The sequence below is a fragment of the Corvus cornix genome, chromosome Z (genome assembly GCF_000738735.6).
Source record: "Corvus cornix cornix isolate S_Up_H32 chromosome Z, ASM73873v5, whole genome shotgun sequence".
NCBI classification, from domain to species: Eukaryota; Metazoa; Chordata; class Aves; order Passeriformes; family Corvidae; genus Corvus; species Corvus cornix.
The window spans coordinates 25,460,376-25,476,117 of NC_046357.1; the positions used below are offsets into that span (position 1 = coordinate 25,460,376).

At 46.3% G+C, this 15,742-nt stretch overlaps 1 protein-coding gene across 1 annotated transcript in view; it reads left to right on the forward strand.

Annotated features, from left to right (window-relative positions):
- The window catches only part of LOC109146432, a 1,056,471-nt gene extending 1,050,571 nt beyond the window's left edge, over positions 1 to 5,900 (forward strand). Inside the window, exons 4-8 of the mRNA XM_039566994.1 lie at positions 675 to 862; positions 2,157 to 2,277; positions 3,348 to 3,994; positions 4,352 to 4,464; positions 4,844 to 5,900. Coding sequence (XP_039422928.1) covers positions 675 to 862; positions 2,157 to 2,277; positions 3,348 to 3,418 — 380 coding nt within the window. The 3' untranslated portion in view covers positions 3,419 to 3,994; positions 4,352 to 4,464; positions 4,844 to 5,900. The remainder of the gene's footprint in view (positions 1 to 674; positions 863 to 2,156; positions 2,278 to 3,347; positions 3,995 to 4,351; positions 4,465 to 4,843) is intronic.
- The last annotated feature ends 9,842 nt before the right edge of the window (positions 5,901 to 15,742 follow it).

Consider the following 15,742-nt stretch of genomic DNA (forward strand, 5'->3'; position numbering starts at 1 on the left):
TTTTGCTGTCCTTCCTCCAGATTTGGAGGGTGTTCTGGCCGTTTTCCAGGCAGCCTCTCTGTAGGGATGAAAGGGACAGGCAAAAAACATTGGTCCACAAGCGGTCAGTGTCAGGTGCACCCCCATCTTCCTTGGAATGAAGCCCAACTAGGATGCTGACAGGATACTGCAGAGTTTGCAGATTGTCTCTCCTGCAAAGAAGGCTATTAAATTTCAAGGAGCTCTGTGTGTCCCCAGAACTGCTGCAGCTGCAGAATACGGCCTCACCCACAAGGTTGCTTTTTACAATACAGTCACAGTTGAATTTTAGCATGTGTGTCTGCAGATCTGGGCTCTTCCTGGGTGCATCCACTTTCTGTGGTCTGTTGGGATGAGAAACTCAGAAGCAGCCACATCCAAAAGCTGCTGGGGAGATAGAAAAGGCTGAGATTACAAAGTCTTTGTGTGTAGATCAGTTTTACAATCCATCCTTTAATGTACATACCTATCATCAATTAGAAGAAACACTGTTTGAGAGGAAGAAATCAGTCTTCCAATCCCCTGGGAAGTTGGAATACATTTCTGGCATTGAGTTTGCTGTGTGCTTCCTGTGATGTTTGCTGCAAGGCAGCAATAGAGCTCTGTGTCCCAAAGCCACATTCTGGAGCCTGACCAATGTGTTTGGATTCCTGCAGCCACACCGGGCAGCTCAGCCCCCAGTGCTCCACCTGGCAGTGCTGGTTGGGCAGCATGGACGGCCTCCAGCTGGGCTTGGAATAGTCCTGGGCAAGAGGAATTGCCACCCCTGGATCTCAACCTTGTTCTTGAGACACTGGAGGAGATGCTGTCACCATCCCTGCCTGAAAGGTCTCCCTGTGCTCAGGTAACTCCATTGGGTGGGAATGAAAGGGGCTGGGCTGAGAGCTGTGAATGTTGTTGCATGGCTGAGAAGCAAAGGCTTCTTGGGATTAAGCTTTGAATGGACAAGGAAGGATTTGCTTGGTCAAGCAAGCTTCCAAAAGAAGAGGGATGAGAAAGTTTCCCTCCCCCCTTAGTGAGGATGAGAGGTGTGAGCCTGTGTTGGCCAGGTTTGGGTGCTCCTTTTGCTGGGAAGAATCCCTGGTGCAGGGGCCTTTGTGGTGATGCTCTGTAGGTTCTAAGAGGCTCTGTGTGATGGGAAAGAAGAGAAGAGTGTGGGGAGAATTGCCACTGAAGGCAAAGTGTCCCCTGCAGGGAGGGGCATGCGAGAGGTGCCTCTGTTAGAGCAGCAGACGTGGGCTCTGCCTGTTTTGGGTGGGAAGGCCAAGGCAAAGCAAGGGCTGGGCTGCAGCTGCTGCTGCTGCTGCTGTGTGAGCCGTGCCGAGCGTGCAGGCGCTGCCAGAGCCGTGCTTGGGGATGGGCTGGAGCTGCAGCTTTCTTGTCCTCTCAGTAGCCTGGTGCCTCCATTCCAGTTTCTATCTGGCAAATCCTCAGCTGGGCAAACTTGCCAGTCTTGCTCTCCGTGTTCCAGAGCTCAGGCACCTTCCTCTTGGGCATCTCTGTGGGAAGAGATGTGTGCTCCCATGCAGTCCCTGCAAAGCTGCAGCTGGATGAGACTGTTCTGCTGTTCTGCTCAGGGCTGTGGAGGGAGGGGGCACATCCCTGTGCCAGGAGCTGGCAGGACTCCTTCCTTAGTGCCCACTGCATGTGTTCAGTGTCAACTTTGTCAGCTCTGGCAGCTTTTGGACTGTGTTTGAGAAGTCAATCTTCTCCACTGTTGAAGGCCTTTGGGGCCCAGACTTTGTTAGGAACAAGGGATGAAAGTGTGTGAGCAGTGGAGCTTTTAGGGGGCAGAAGTGTTGGTTTTGAGGCCCCATGACTTGTGTGATTGGTGAGCAGGACAATGATGATGCTGGACATGAAAGGGTTAAGGACTCCTTGAAGCCCAGGGGCTTCTTCTGTGTGGAAGAGCAGTTCAGTCAGGGACCATGAGTCCAGGTGGCGAGTGGGATTTTTGGGATCCCAATCTCTCATTGCCAAGTGTGATGAGCTTTCGTCTTCTGTAAACTCAGACACAGCAGTTTTGAAGAGCATTTTCTTCTTCAAGAGAAGAAAATGTGGCAGGCTCTGATCTACTGTGTCCCTGCAGAAAACAGTGAGTGATCTTTGGGTTTCTTTCTTTCTGGTTTTCTTTTCAGGTCAATCTTAGTGTTGCCCCTGAGTCTTCAGGAGGGGAGGCTGGGAACAGGGCTGCAGCAGAGGGAGCTTTGCCTGGCACCATGAGCTGCAGAAAGAGTTCCCTGGAGCCCGAGGAGCCTGGTAAGGAGAGAGCCCACACTGCTTTAGAGAGCTCTGAGGCGGCTGCTCTGAGCCTGCCTCTGGCAGGAAGGGAGATGAGAAGAGTTGAGTTCTTGTCTGCAAGGTTGGTGCTCCCTGGTGCCTTTCGTTGAAATCCTGCCCTCCACGCTTCTCCAGAGGCACTGACACCGAGTGCTGTGCTGTGTCCAGAGAGCCGTGAATAACCCTGACCCTGTGGGAGTTGTGTCACCAACCCGGGTGTCCCAATTTTGAGCTGAAGTCCGTGGATGAGTTTGCTGCAAGGTGACAGTGCTCTGGAGGCAACACTGAGTGACTCTTGAAGCAAGAGAGCAAAACCCCAGCAAAAAGTCAATGTAGAAGTCTGAGCTTTTTGTCTCAGCACATTAAATCAATGTAGGACCAATCTGCTGGTAGCCCTAGTGAGCCACGTTAAAAATACAAGCAGCAGAAGCTCAGAGGCCAAACAAATCATAAACCACAAGGATTTATGATTTGGAAAGGAAAAACTTAACTTACCCCAAATTAGCGAGAACTAACAGGAGAGAGAGAGCACCTTGGATCTGCATTCTTGAGCAAGGCTGGTGCAGCCTGCAGGCCTCATGGGGAGATCTTTCCCTCCCAGCTCTTCCTGCCAGAGCTGATGGTCGAGTTGAAGCCGCTGTTGCTCACTGCAGAGGGCAGTTTGTAGGTCCCAGGTAATGGAGCTGGTTCATAACCCAGCTCACAGCACCCTTCAGCTTCAGCCGTTTCAGTGAGGACTGAGGTGTCTCTGTCAGCACAGAGGAGGAACAAGGCTGGGCTTCTGTGTGGGAGCTGGGACTGTCTGTGCTTCAGGCTCTCGTTGGTGCCATTTGCACTGCGGGTGCTGAGACTTTATTGGGAGACTTCAAACCTTTGGAGGTTTTGAAAACTTGGAATGCTCCCTGTTCTTTAAAGAGCAGCCTTCAAACTCCCAAGTGAGAGTCTGCCTTTCAGGTCACCTTTTACAGTCTTTGATAGAAAGGCAATTACTTCCAAAAGGAGAGATGCCTGAAGGCCTATATTGACTCAGTGTTCCTTTTGCTTCCCAGATATCCATCTGATCTACCTCTCCAGGAGGGCTGCCCTGCGTGGGAGGAAGGGACCGAGGGAGAGCCTGTGACCATCGGGCAGGTGGAATCCCTCTGTTTGTAGATAGATTTATAGATGTCTATAGTTATATTTATATATCCATATAATTATTTATTGTATTTATACTCAACTTATTAGTTACATATAGTATTTATAGATGTATACAGTTGTGTTTATAGGTGCATGTATTTATAGATCTGTGTAGTTAAATTTATATAGTTATAGATATGATGTAATTATATTTATACATAGGCAGTTAGAGTTATAGATTTGCAGTTATATTTATATATGTGTAGAGAAAAATTTACATATATATATAAGTTGTATTTATAAATGTACAGAGTTATAGAGTTAGAGGTATTTGGATGTTTAGATACATAGATTGATGTTTATATAGGCCTAGGCTGCATTCTAAGCTCTTTCTGCCCTCAGCCACCTTTTTAATCTCTTGCTTTTGCCCCTGTGCCCCCTCTGTCCCCTCTTCCTGTGCTGGCTCCGAGCTGGCGGCCGGGCCGGGCGGAGCAGCAGCTGCAGCCCCGGTGTCCCTGGAGCGGTGGGAGCTGCCGGTGGCCGCAGGCACTGTGCCCTGAGGAGCTGCTGGAGGACGGTGAGCCAGAGGGGGCTGAGGGCGCTGAGGAGGCAGTGACACTGAAAGGACGGTGACCTTGAGGTGCTGGTGGGACTGGGGGCTTTGGGGGAGCAGAGGGCGAAGTGGCACTGAGGTAACAGGGAAGTGGCACAGGCTGAGGGGGGTGGCAGGTCTAAGGGGACGGGATGGATCTGACGGGACTGAGGGGCGTGAGAGGACTGTGGGGGTCTGAAGAAACTGAAGGCAGCTGTGCGTTTGCCAAGGGCATGGCAGGGCTGAGGGGATGGAGGGGGCCAGCAGGGAGCACGGAGGGGTCTGGGCCTGCGGCTCTGCCAGCCCTTGGAACCAATTCCAGAGCCTCCACTTTTGCCACAGCTGCCCTGAAGACCTTGAGAAGAGCCGGAGAGTGACGAGAACCAGCAGGGAGAAGCAGAAGGCCACAGCAAGAGCAGCGAATACGGACCTGCTGCTGCCGCCCGAGACCCTGGGTGAGGCCCCAGGGCCGCTGAGGCAGGGTGGGCGTGAGGGTGGCGTGGGCTTTGGCCGCGGGCACTGGCCGGCTGGGCAGGAGCGGGCCCTGCCCGTGCTGGGGCCGCTCAGCGCGGCTGCCCCGGGCGGCACAGGGGCTGTCCTTGGGCAAGGCAGCTGTGCCGGCAGGGCCCGGCAGCGGTGCCGGCTGTGCCGCGCTGCCGGGGGCTGCGGGACGGTCCGGCCGGGGCTGCGCTCGCCGCAGCCTGGCCCGCTGGGCCTGCTTTTTCTTTCTAACCCTCCTGGGGAGGCTCTGAGATTTCCTCTTCCCCGATGGAAGCGCAGGTGCTGCCAAGGGAAACGTCCCGATCCTGACTCGGTGTTCCCTTTGCTTGCCAGGTGTCCCATCTGCTGTCCCCGTCCAGGAGAGCTGCTCTGCACGGGAGGAAGAGACCGAGGGAGAGGCTTTGATGATGGGGCGGCTGGAATCCCTCTTCTTGTATCTCTGTTTAAAGATGTATGGACTTGCTCATAAGATAGTGACCATTACATGGATATTTATATGTAGGTTGCTATTTGTATAGGTATATTTGTATATGTATGTTGTTATATTTATGGATGTATGCTATGTATATATATACATATATGTTTGTAATTATATATATGTGTATATATCTATCTAAGTATATATGTATGTTGTTATATCTGTGTTAAGTTCTGTTTCCTATGTATACTGTTTTCTAGGTATCTATTTCTATTGATGTAGTTATAGGTATATGGCTACTTAAATAGGTATAGTAGTATTTGGTTAGGTATATATGTCTATTTTTATATTTTTCTATGTATATTGATCTATTTCTAGGTGTAACTATATTTACATATGTGTTGAGATGTACAGCTATATATTTGTATTGATTTAGTTGTATGGATATGTAGATTGGTATGGTTGCCTATAGATAGGTTTGTTGTATGTATCTATTTATAGATATAGTATGTAATATCTAATATTTAATCTATATTTCTATCTGTATATTGTGGTGGTTATAAATGTCCTTTTTTCTATTTCAATATGTGTTTATTGAGTTATTAAATATTGAATTTTCTATTTAAATATGTGCTTATTGAATTATTAAATATGCTGTTTATTGAGTTATTGGCATAGGGCTAATTAGAGAGGGATATTGATATTTTTGTACTGATATATGGGCTGTACGCTTGTAGTAGTATGCAATAAATTAAGTTGTTAACCTTCAGTTGATCTTTGTGTATAGTGAGTTGTTGTAGAGGTTGGCAATAAATTAATTCTTGTTAACGGAAGTTGGTATTTGTATATTTTTACCTTGCATTGTTGTAGAAATCTAATAAATAACTTTTTTTAACTTAAAGTTAGATCTGTAGAGTTCTATATTGTCAGCGCGGGTGTAGCAATCTGCAATAAATGACATTTGTCAACTGAGATGAGTGTTCTGTGATTTGTGCTCTCCAAAGCAATGGGCAGATGTAGACGTGAGGACGCTGGAGGCTTTTGGCCGTGAAAATCCCCAGCCGTGCCCAGCAGATGCCCCAGCTGCAGCCAGGCTGGCCAAGGGAACGGCACATTTGGGATGGCAGCAGAGCCACACGTTGGCTCCAGACTCGCTGCAGAGGCCTGCTGAGAAAACGGGACTCCCCTGAGCGTAGAACTGCAGCCAGGAGCCACCCGGCGAGGAGAAATCGTGCACAATGAGCACAAGAAAGAAAATGTGGCCAAACAGATGGGATGATACTGTGGGAGCCTGATTAGATGCCCTAAATCACCGCTGTCTAGGCATGTATTCAGCAACAAGAATGTGTATCAAATTCCTTCCATGAAAGATAGGATTGCACTTTCCCCTTCATTTACCTTGCTGTGCAAGTGGAAGATGTCCTCGTTACTGAGAATTTTTGCCCTTCAGCACCTCCCTCACTCACATTAATTAAAAGATTACGTCCTACAACGTGTCACCATAAATGAAAACAGCCCTGGCCTCGTGACAGTGTTTGCAAAGTCTTCCCTCCTCCTGCCCCTTCCTGTCCGAACTCTACCTGAGGTGAGTGAGAGCCCCAGGAATTCAGGAGGGTGCAGTACCACCACAGGTGGGAAGGTTTTGCAAAGCTTCCGAAGTATCAGGAAACTCTGGCTTCTTCCCCTGGCGTATTTTTCTGCTCATGAAGGATCTGGGAGGATGCTGTGCCTCCAGCTCACTCAAGTAAAGTTTGTTTTCTTCATGGCTTGAGTAGATGAAAATGAAAATTGTAATTTTTAAAGTGAAATTGGGGGTTTGGTGCAGCTGAGTTTGCTTCACGATTTGCTGTGGAAAGTAGAGTAAAAGCTTTAAATTCCCAACAGAAGCTGACTACCGGCCCCCACAGAGACTTGAATGAGGCTCAGGTGTGCTTGCTGCACACTGGTCCAAGGGAAAAGTTGGAAAAAAATCCCCTTTTATTGCAGATTGAGCCTCTGTGTACTGTTGTCTGAAGGGCTGTCTGTGGCAAAACATGGCAAAACTGTGGATATGGGAGCTCTAACAGCAAGCTGCTTCTCCAGAGCGAGGGACAGGGCCAGCCCCAAAGGCTGAAAGGTGTTCTGGGTACTGGCAGAGGTACTGGAAGGCCAGGCTGTCCTTGTGCAGGGATGGCCTTCAAAGGGGCCTTCACACCTTGTGCTGCTGGCAAAGGGCAGCTGGTGGCCTTCCACAGAACGCTGCTTTTGTCCAGTTCTTGGAAATGTTCCAGCCAGCATCAATTCCTGCTGCTCACACCAGCCCCTTTCCAAGCAGGAGGAACTTTGTGTAGGCAGCCTGACAGCGTAGTGGCAGAAGAAAATACTCAGCTGACTGTTATCAGCTCTCTGTCAGAAGCTGCATCCGCAGTCCCTTATCTCTTCCAGTTGTCTCAGACGTGGAGGAAGCAGCGGTAAATCACTGATCCTGGAAAGGAAAGCGGAAGGAGCAAAGGCAGTAGCTGCTCCCTGGGGTCTTGGGAGCAGTGAGAGCCATCCAAACTAGGACCATTGCTGGGTTGTGGAGATGAGAGTGACCAAGCCAGCAATCCTCTGCATGCGACTGGAGCCATCTGTGAATAGGAGCATGAAAATCTGACCTTGTAAAACAGAGAAGGTGTCCTTGGGTATTTGCCCAAGCTTGGATGTGGTCTGAGCCACCTGGGCTAGTGGAATGTGTCCCTGCCCATGGCAGAGGGGCTGGATCTAGAGTGTCTTTAAGGTCCCTTCCAACTGAAGCCCTTCTCTGAGTCTGTGAATTATAAACCCATCATGACAAAGAGAACACAACAAATCTGCGTTCCCCTGCTACGTTATTGGAGCTTGCTGTAGTCACTTGTGTCACCTGGAGACTGCTTTGTATTTGGAGAGATTTTCATGGTCCTGCAGTATCTAGGTGTGACTTTCCCCGGTTCCGAGCGACAACAGATGCCAGAACAGGCTATTTGCAAGCACAGAATTGGTTAAGCTGCCTGTGAACCTGATGGGAGAAGTGTGTTGGTGTTATTGCAGTGTTTACCCTGTACAGGTGATAGTTGGTTTTCATTCTGAACGTGCAATGTTCATGCACAATGCTTATGTATGCATAAATACTGGCTTTAAGTCCGAATTCCCTCTTCACACAAGGACGTGCAATCCATCAGAAATATTTAACAAGGAGCCATATTAGCTTTGGGCTTGATGGTATGGCTTGTTCAAAGTGTGTGACGAGTAATGGTAGCCCTAAGAAATACCACTCTTGTTAATTTGGGTTTATCCTTTATCAACCCTCTTGCACAGAAATCACTTACTTACAGCAGAGACTAAATGAAATTCCTTAATACAGATGAGAATTGTGCAATCCAGGCAGATTAAAGGGGGAGTGTTCTGTTGCTGTGAAAAGACAATCTAGATAACCTGTTTGCTGTACATCCTGGAGAAGGCTTTGCAGTTAAGAATGAAAAGGAAAAACCCGTTTCTCTTTCTTAAGACGTATCTTGAAAGAGCTTTTTGTATTACCAGAAGCAGCTACACTGATATTGACCTGCACAATTATAAACGCACAACAACCACTTACATAATTTAACCTGGCCATGATTTTTAGCTGCAATTCCAAAATCTCAGAAAATATGTTTCTATACTGTAAACAATGAAGGAGAGCGGAAATACCAACATTTCTCATTAGCCTTTTGGCTTGGAAAGACCATTTAATTTATGCTCCCTTAGCTGTCAGCCTAAACTCGGCTGTGCAAACCTTAGGTCTATGTTGGGCCTTATGTACTTCTGTAGCATCAGCTTAGGTGCAAACCTGGTATAAAACCCTCCAGGCATCACACTGATTTAGAGTGACAGAACTTCACTCTTCCAGCACAGAATTTCCTTTACTTTACTTGCTCCTGCAAGTCATTGCCACAGTGGAAGTGGAATCAGTGCCTCGCTCTCTGGATGTGGTAGGATTTTACACCTGTCCTGACAGACAACAGGGAGGCAAATTTTTTTTCAGCATACCATTACATCTAAATCTTTGGTTTGAGAGCAAAAGGAAAATGTTCATTTAAGAAGTAATTTTTGCCTGGATTTTTTGACATGAGGACAACCTGGGGTCTGCTGGCAAGAGCAACACTGTCCCTGTGGGTATGAACCTCCCTGAAGGATGAAGAGACTGTTGCCACAGAGGTCACATCTGCAGGATGAAAACCCAGCGTGCCATTAATTTGATGCAAACTAAGCCCAAGTGGCCCAGCTCTTCGTCCTCAGCACGGACTTGCCATTGCAGAGATGTTATTAGCAGACTCAGCTCTTGTTTACAAGTGGTGTTAAATTGTCAGACAAATCAGCCACCCCTCCCTCTCTTGTCCTTCTTGGCCTCCGGCTGCCGAGCTGCTGCTGAGAAAGGGAGAGGCAGAGTCCTTCCAGGTAAACAGAGATTTCCAATAGGTACGGACTTTCTCCTTTCTTTTGTTTTCCAGTGACAATAGAGGGGTTTGTCTTCAATCTCTGTGTCAGCAGGGAAGTTGTGCTTGCCCATCATGCCTAGGATCTGAACAACTGGGATTTTTATTGGTGTAAAACCCAGAGTGACCTGACCTTCTTCAGGAATCTGGAGAGAAGAGTCAAAAGGGATTCCTGGAATGGTGTCATAAGCAGACAGTGGTATTAAACATATTTCGATAAAAAGGCATAAAAGCTCATAAAGCATATAGAATTGATGTAAAGCTAATCAGAAGGAAATAAGTTATTGCAATTAATAGTGAGGATTTCAGATTACAGGAAAAGAGGTTTCTGTCTTAAGTTAAGGACCTGTTCTTGAAATTTTATTTGTTCTCTTCTTCAGACTACAGAGAAAATTTGGTGGTTTAGAGTAGAATCTGGTGCCAGAAATTTGAGACTAGGGTGTGAAAAGATCCCAACCTGGGCACAGGTCACTGCAGGGTCCCTCAGCTTCATTGGGTACAGACAGTTCTGGAGACAATAAAATCCCCAGAAAAACTGCAGAACTGGGAACCAAGAGGACAAAAAGGAGCCTGTGGGCAGACTTTGAGGAGAAAACCTGTAAAAACAAACTCAGGTGGACCCAAGGCCAGGTAGGAAGGGGTTACCAACATCAGTGTGTACCCCTTCCCGAGGCAGAGGAGGAAACCCCCACCAATACTATCACAAACCTCCCAGCAAGAGACCCAGGACACTGATGGCTCCGTGCGAGCCCCAGGCTGTGGCTGCAAGCTGTGGGACCTGGGAAAGTGTTTGAAGGGCCAGCACTGCACAGAGAGGTGCTGAGGGTGTTTCTGTGCTCAGTTCTCACTGCTCTACTGGGGCTCTTCAGCATCAGTTCACCCCAGGGGTGTGTGACTGGCACAAGGGCTCCAGGGGTGACACCATCGCTGTGTGTTATGACAGCTCCTGCACACACTCATAACCCAAATGCATGGCATTTTATCAGGCAGTTCCTTTTTCTTTTTGATAGTAATGAATTTAAAGGATTTAATGGTGATTTATTGGATTTAGACATTTTATAACGAGCATATTGAAGGAAGAGGTTGGCGGTAAATTTTGAGCCAATACCATAATTACAGAATGCATTCCCAAATGAAGTCAATTAATATTTTTTATTTTCATGTTTGTAGAGAAATTTGAGTTGCCTACCATTTATTCCAAAATAAAGGAGATTTTCCAAATCTTCTTAACATTTACCAACAATGTTTACCAATCTTTTCATTTTAACCCATTCTGCTCTTTGACACCAAAGTATAGAAACCTTCTGAACAAAAAAAAATTTGTTAGACTACATGAGATCTAAGTAAAACATATCTCTTTTTCATTTATCATTTTCTGACTGTGCTGTGACTTATATAAAGGCATCATGTAAATGTCATTTAGTGCACAGTGCAGCCCTTTCATACTATGAAAGATCATGACTATGTCAAGGGAATGTCTGAATGGTTCATGAATCTGAAGAACAAATTGGCCAGATTTTCCTTTATCTCTTTCATCTCAGTATCACTGCCTTTTTGTAAGAAGCCAGGCATTTTCTCTCCCCCATCAGTGGCCGGGCTTGTTTCTCTATCATCTGTCTGCCAGCACATACCCATGGACTTGGAGCTCTTCACCTCCAGGAAGCTGGCTCTGGCTGGGTTTGGGGGACAGCTTGGCTATTGTTGACCTTGCAAGCAGCACTTGTTTCTCTTGGCGTTTTCTGGGAAGAGCTGAGTGCAGCACTGGGAATGTTCTCTGAAAGAGCCTCAGCCTTCTGCCATGTGCTGCTTCCATGGAGCAGATCCAAGGATGCCACGTGACCGTCGGGTTTTCATCAGACACAATGCTGGGAAGGCAACTCACCCAGTGTCCTGAAACTGAAATGGGATGAGGGCTGACCCTTTGTTCTGCCCTCCAGAGAAATGCAAGCACAGGAACTGGTGGCTGCACCTCAAACCACATCTGTCACCAATCTCCTGAACTGGGGCATTTACCCCAACTCCCCTTCCATGGGGATTCTCCAGCAAAAGCCAAGATCAGCTTCTCTCGCGCTGTGTTATGAACTTGTTGGCTGGAGGGCTGACCCAAAGCATGTGAAACGGCGCCGCACCAATTCCATGGGATCTCAGGGGTTGTGTTTACACAGCCTCACGTGTCAGTGCTGATCAAGAACTCTGTGCTCACCTCACCTCAATGGAGATGTGTCCATGTGCAAGGAACACACCTGGAAAAGGTGGGCAGAGTGCGGATCCATGTCATGTTAGTGTCAACTGCTCTAATTGATGGTAGGCCTGGAAAGCTGGACTCGATGGTCTTGGAGGTCTTTCCCAACCTTAATGATCCTGTGATTCTGTGACTGTTGAGGCACAGTTTTGGCCATATTGCAGAAAATAGAATCAAACACAACAAAAACCAGAGGAGGTTTCACACCACTTCAGCCTGATATTTCATGCTGTATGCCTGGTAGCAAGCTGAGACACTTTAATATGTCTAGCAGTGTTATATTTTAAGGTGACAGCACCAAGAATATTTTCCAAAAATGGCCGAGTACAATTTTATTGTCATACAAACATCCAAGGTAAGGAATGCATTTTTGAAAAGTAGCTCATTCCAAAGCCATTTCTTGTATTCTGGTGTTGTCAAGGATACCAGTATTTATGGTAAATGCCTTCCATAAGCAAGCCCTGACTCTGCTGTAACAGGAAATAATCAGAGACTGAGTTATGTTTCTGTAATTTGCCCCAGAAGGTTTTGTAATCATACCATCGACACAAGAGTACAGCTACTTTTGGGGTCCGTCTTGCTTTCAGTGCACTCTGAGTTCTACCTAGCAGCCGAAGGAGAATGCTCTGTTACAAATGAAAACTGCTGTCTGAGAACAGCACACTGATTGCTGGCAAACATTAAGGCTTCCATTCTTCATTAAAAAGGCAGCACTGGTGACCAATATTCTGCTTTGTGTGTCCTCACAGCTGATCTGCTGGAAGTCTGACTGTCCAAGAGAAGTTTCCTTACTTGTCAACCAAATGTACCAATGTCCAACAGCTATCAGCAAAACTTCGTCCGAACTATGAAATATTGGGAATTCCCCAATGCTCTTTTTTGGGGAATTGACTGTAATTCTGACTGCAGCTGGGTCAGTTATACTGAATCCAGTGCAGCTTAACCGTAACAGACACCAAAAACCTGTGCAAGAGCATCTAAGTCCTAAAGCGGCCCCTGGATCCAGAGAGGAATTTCCCTGGAGTCTCAGAATGACTCACCATAGGTCAAAGGACGAGTCAAGCTGAAAGATGGGCGCTGCTGAGACGTGCCAACAGCCAGCAGTTACCAACAGGTGTAACAAAAGAGGAGGCTCTGTGTGCTTTTCCTGCACCCAGGTACTCGCTCCCATCTCTGCCCTGCATTGGATCTGCATCGGCGTGAGCACAGCTGGGCACTGAGGGAACTGAGAAACAGCCTGGGAAATAGGATGGTGAAGGTGGCCCTCTGCTCCAAGGATACAACCACAGAGCAGCCCAGGGTGGGAGGGGCCTCAGAGGGTCCAACTTTTTGTGGGAAGGGGAGGGAGCGCCGGAGAGCTTGCCTGGAACCCTGTCCAGCTGCATCTTGGAAACCTCCAGCAAGGGGGACTCTGCCACACCCCTGGGAGGTTGTTCCAGCAAATGCTTGCTCCTACTGGTGCTTTCTCACGTTGACACAAAACCCCTCCCAGTGTTAGCTGTGCTGTTGCTCCTTGTCTTCCCCACGTGGCTCTTTGTGAGCAGAGATGCTCTGTCCCCTTTGTATCTCTGCTGAAAGTACTGGAAGAATGTGATGAACCTCGTGTTCTCCAGGGAGAACAGAGCCAGCTGCTCCAGTCTTCCCTCACGGCACAGGTTCTCCAGCCCTTTGATCACCTCTGTCCCTCCTTTGGACCCTCTCCAGTCTGTAAGAACAGCAGGGGGAGAACAGAGCCCTGCAGGGAGAACCATTGTCCAGTTTCAGTGGAAGCACAAACTTACCCTCAGTGAATGTGACCTTGGCTGTTGCTGGAACAGTTCAGGAGATGTTTGGAGGGAGCAAGAATGGAAATGGAAAAGGAATAATAGAAGTAAAAATAAAAATAACAAAAGGAAACTGAAATGGAAATTATCCCTAGTGATACTTTTCTACCGAGAATTTCTGGCAGTGGAGCACTGTTCCAGCAGGCACCAGAGAAACAGGAGCAATTATTTCTGCAATGAGAACTTTGCCTATTGTGCTAACTCTGTCCTCCACTGCTCAGGCTCCATTCAGGCTCAATGGCTCGTTTGTAAATCATCCAGTGTTCCTTCTTTCCGGAAGGGACTGATGACACAGTGTGTGGTTAGCAGTTTCCCTTGGACAAAGCAGGATATGCTTCTTCCTGACTGACCTGAGTGGGAAGGGACCTGCTCTAGAAATGCTTAATGCCAAAGGACCTCCAGCACTCTGTGTAGCTGCAAAGTTTGGACAATTGCTTACAAACTAATGACCTCTCTTCATCAGTGCTTCAACCTGAACATAATTTATGTTAGTTTTATAGGAACAATTTAAAGAGAAGAGCAGTTCTGTACTCTCAGCTTAATTGTTTTCTTACCAAAATGTCAGTGTCTTTGCCCACTTTTTAAAATAAAACACAGAAAGAAAGGGTTGTCTGTTCTCTCTACACACCGAATGTAGGTATTTCCCCTACCTGAGAAGTAAAAAATATTTACCTCTCTCTTCATAGATTTTGAGAAGTAAAATTAAAGTATTCATATGTCATAATTTGAGGGACCAACCTTGTTGGGACAAGAGAAGGATCCATGTTTGCCTGAAGGAAGAGAGCATGACCTAAACCTTTCACACATTTGCATGTCCTCAGCCATTTCACCTTTCACTGTGTTGCTCACAAGACCCCATGTCACTGTTTTGGAATGGATATTCTTGTTCAGAGCAGGGAGATAAGGCTGAATTATTGAAAAGTAATCATAAACCCAGCAATTAAAATGTACCTTCTACAAAACAATATATCCTTTCAAAAACTTTTTATTGTTATCTGAGCTAAACAGAAACAGTGCAATGAAAAGGGAAAAAAACCCCCAACTCTAGAGTTTGCACACAATCCGGTAATTCTGTTGTGTAGTCGTTAGTAAGTTGATTACAGGAAGACCATAATTTTCACTGGCACCATTGAAATGGCACAGCACAAATTCTGTGAGACGCTTTAGAATCAGGTCATGGATGCCCTCCAGCAAGCACTGAGCTGGGTTTTGAATTCAATGATGCTGTAGATCTGATTTGTACCAGCTGAGCTTCTAGCTCATTGACTTTTTAATCTAGTTGTGTCTGCAATTTCCGTTTTAAATAATTCCGTCTTAGAGTCTCCTCAGTATGTCTTTGTGAAAAATTCAGCTGCTAATCAGCTTTAATGCAAAGTTATCACTCTCACCACTGGCTTTCTGGGAATCTCGTATAGTTCTAATGTTTAAATATTCTAATGTTTAAATGCCTGATGTTCTAATGTTTGAATATTCACTCCAGACCTTTCAAGAACCTGCTTCCTTTAAAGGAAGAGCCAAGAACACTGAACAAGTACTAGTAACTGTTTTGTAAAATCTGTTAATGAGCACAGATATGCTCTGTGTGGGTTTGATGATGACCCTTATCCCATCTTTTGTGAGACAGAGTAACTCAAATTCTTTGCCAATTTCTTGCATATTTTCAAATGCAAATAATGTGCATATTCTTCCCTTTCTTCAACACCATAGGGTAAGAAAAAGAGTAGACAACTCTAATTTTGTCTCAGTCTGAGAAAATCACCAAACAGAAAGGCCAGATTCAACATCTGTTATTTAGTTACTAATTTGTACCAGAATTAAGAGGTCAGAAGGTGTAAAAGATGTAACCATTGCTACAGGCCCAGAGTAACTTCTGCCTAGCTGAGCAGGGAGGGGTCTCTGTGTTCAGTGCTGCCTGGGCAAGCCAGCAGAATTTTACAGGGTTTGGATGCAGAATATTCACAGGACAGAAAATATGGGCCTGGTTTTGTTGCTTACAACTTAAATTTAATATATTTTGATAAAGTTTAATAGAATTTAAATTAATAGAACAAAATTTAATATCATTAAATACAGTTTATTACAATTTGAATTTAAACAAATACAACTTTTGTTTGTGGAAGTGAACCCAGTTGGAAGGCTGATGTGCTTAGGCCTGAGCAGCAGGCCTCAGCGAGAGGTGACCTACCAGATGAACCCTGGGCATTATGTGACTAACACCATCAGCATTACTTAGCTAAAAATAGATGACCAAGACACTTATGCTAGCTCTTTAACACCAAA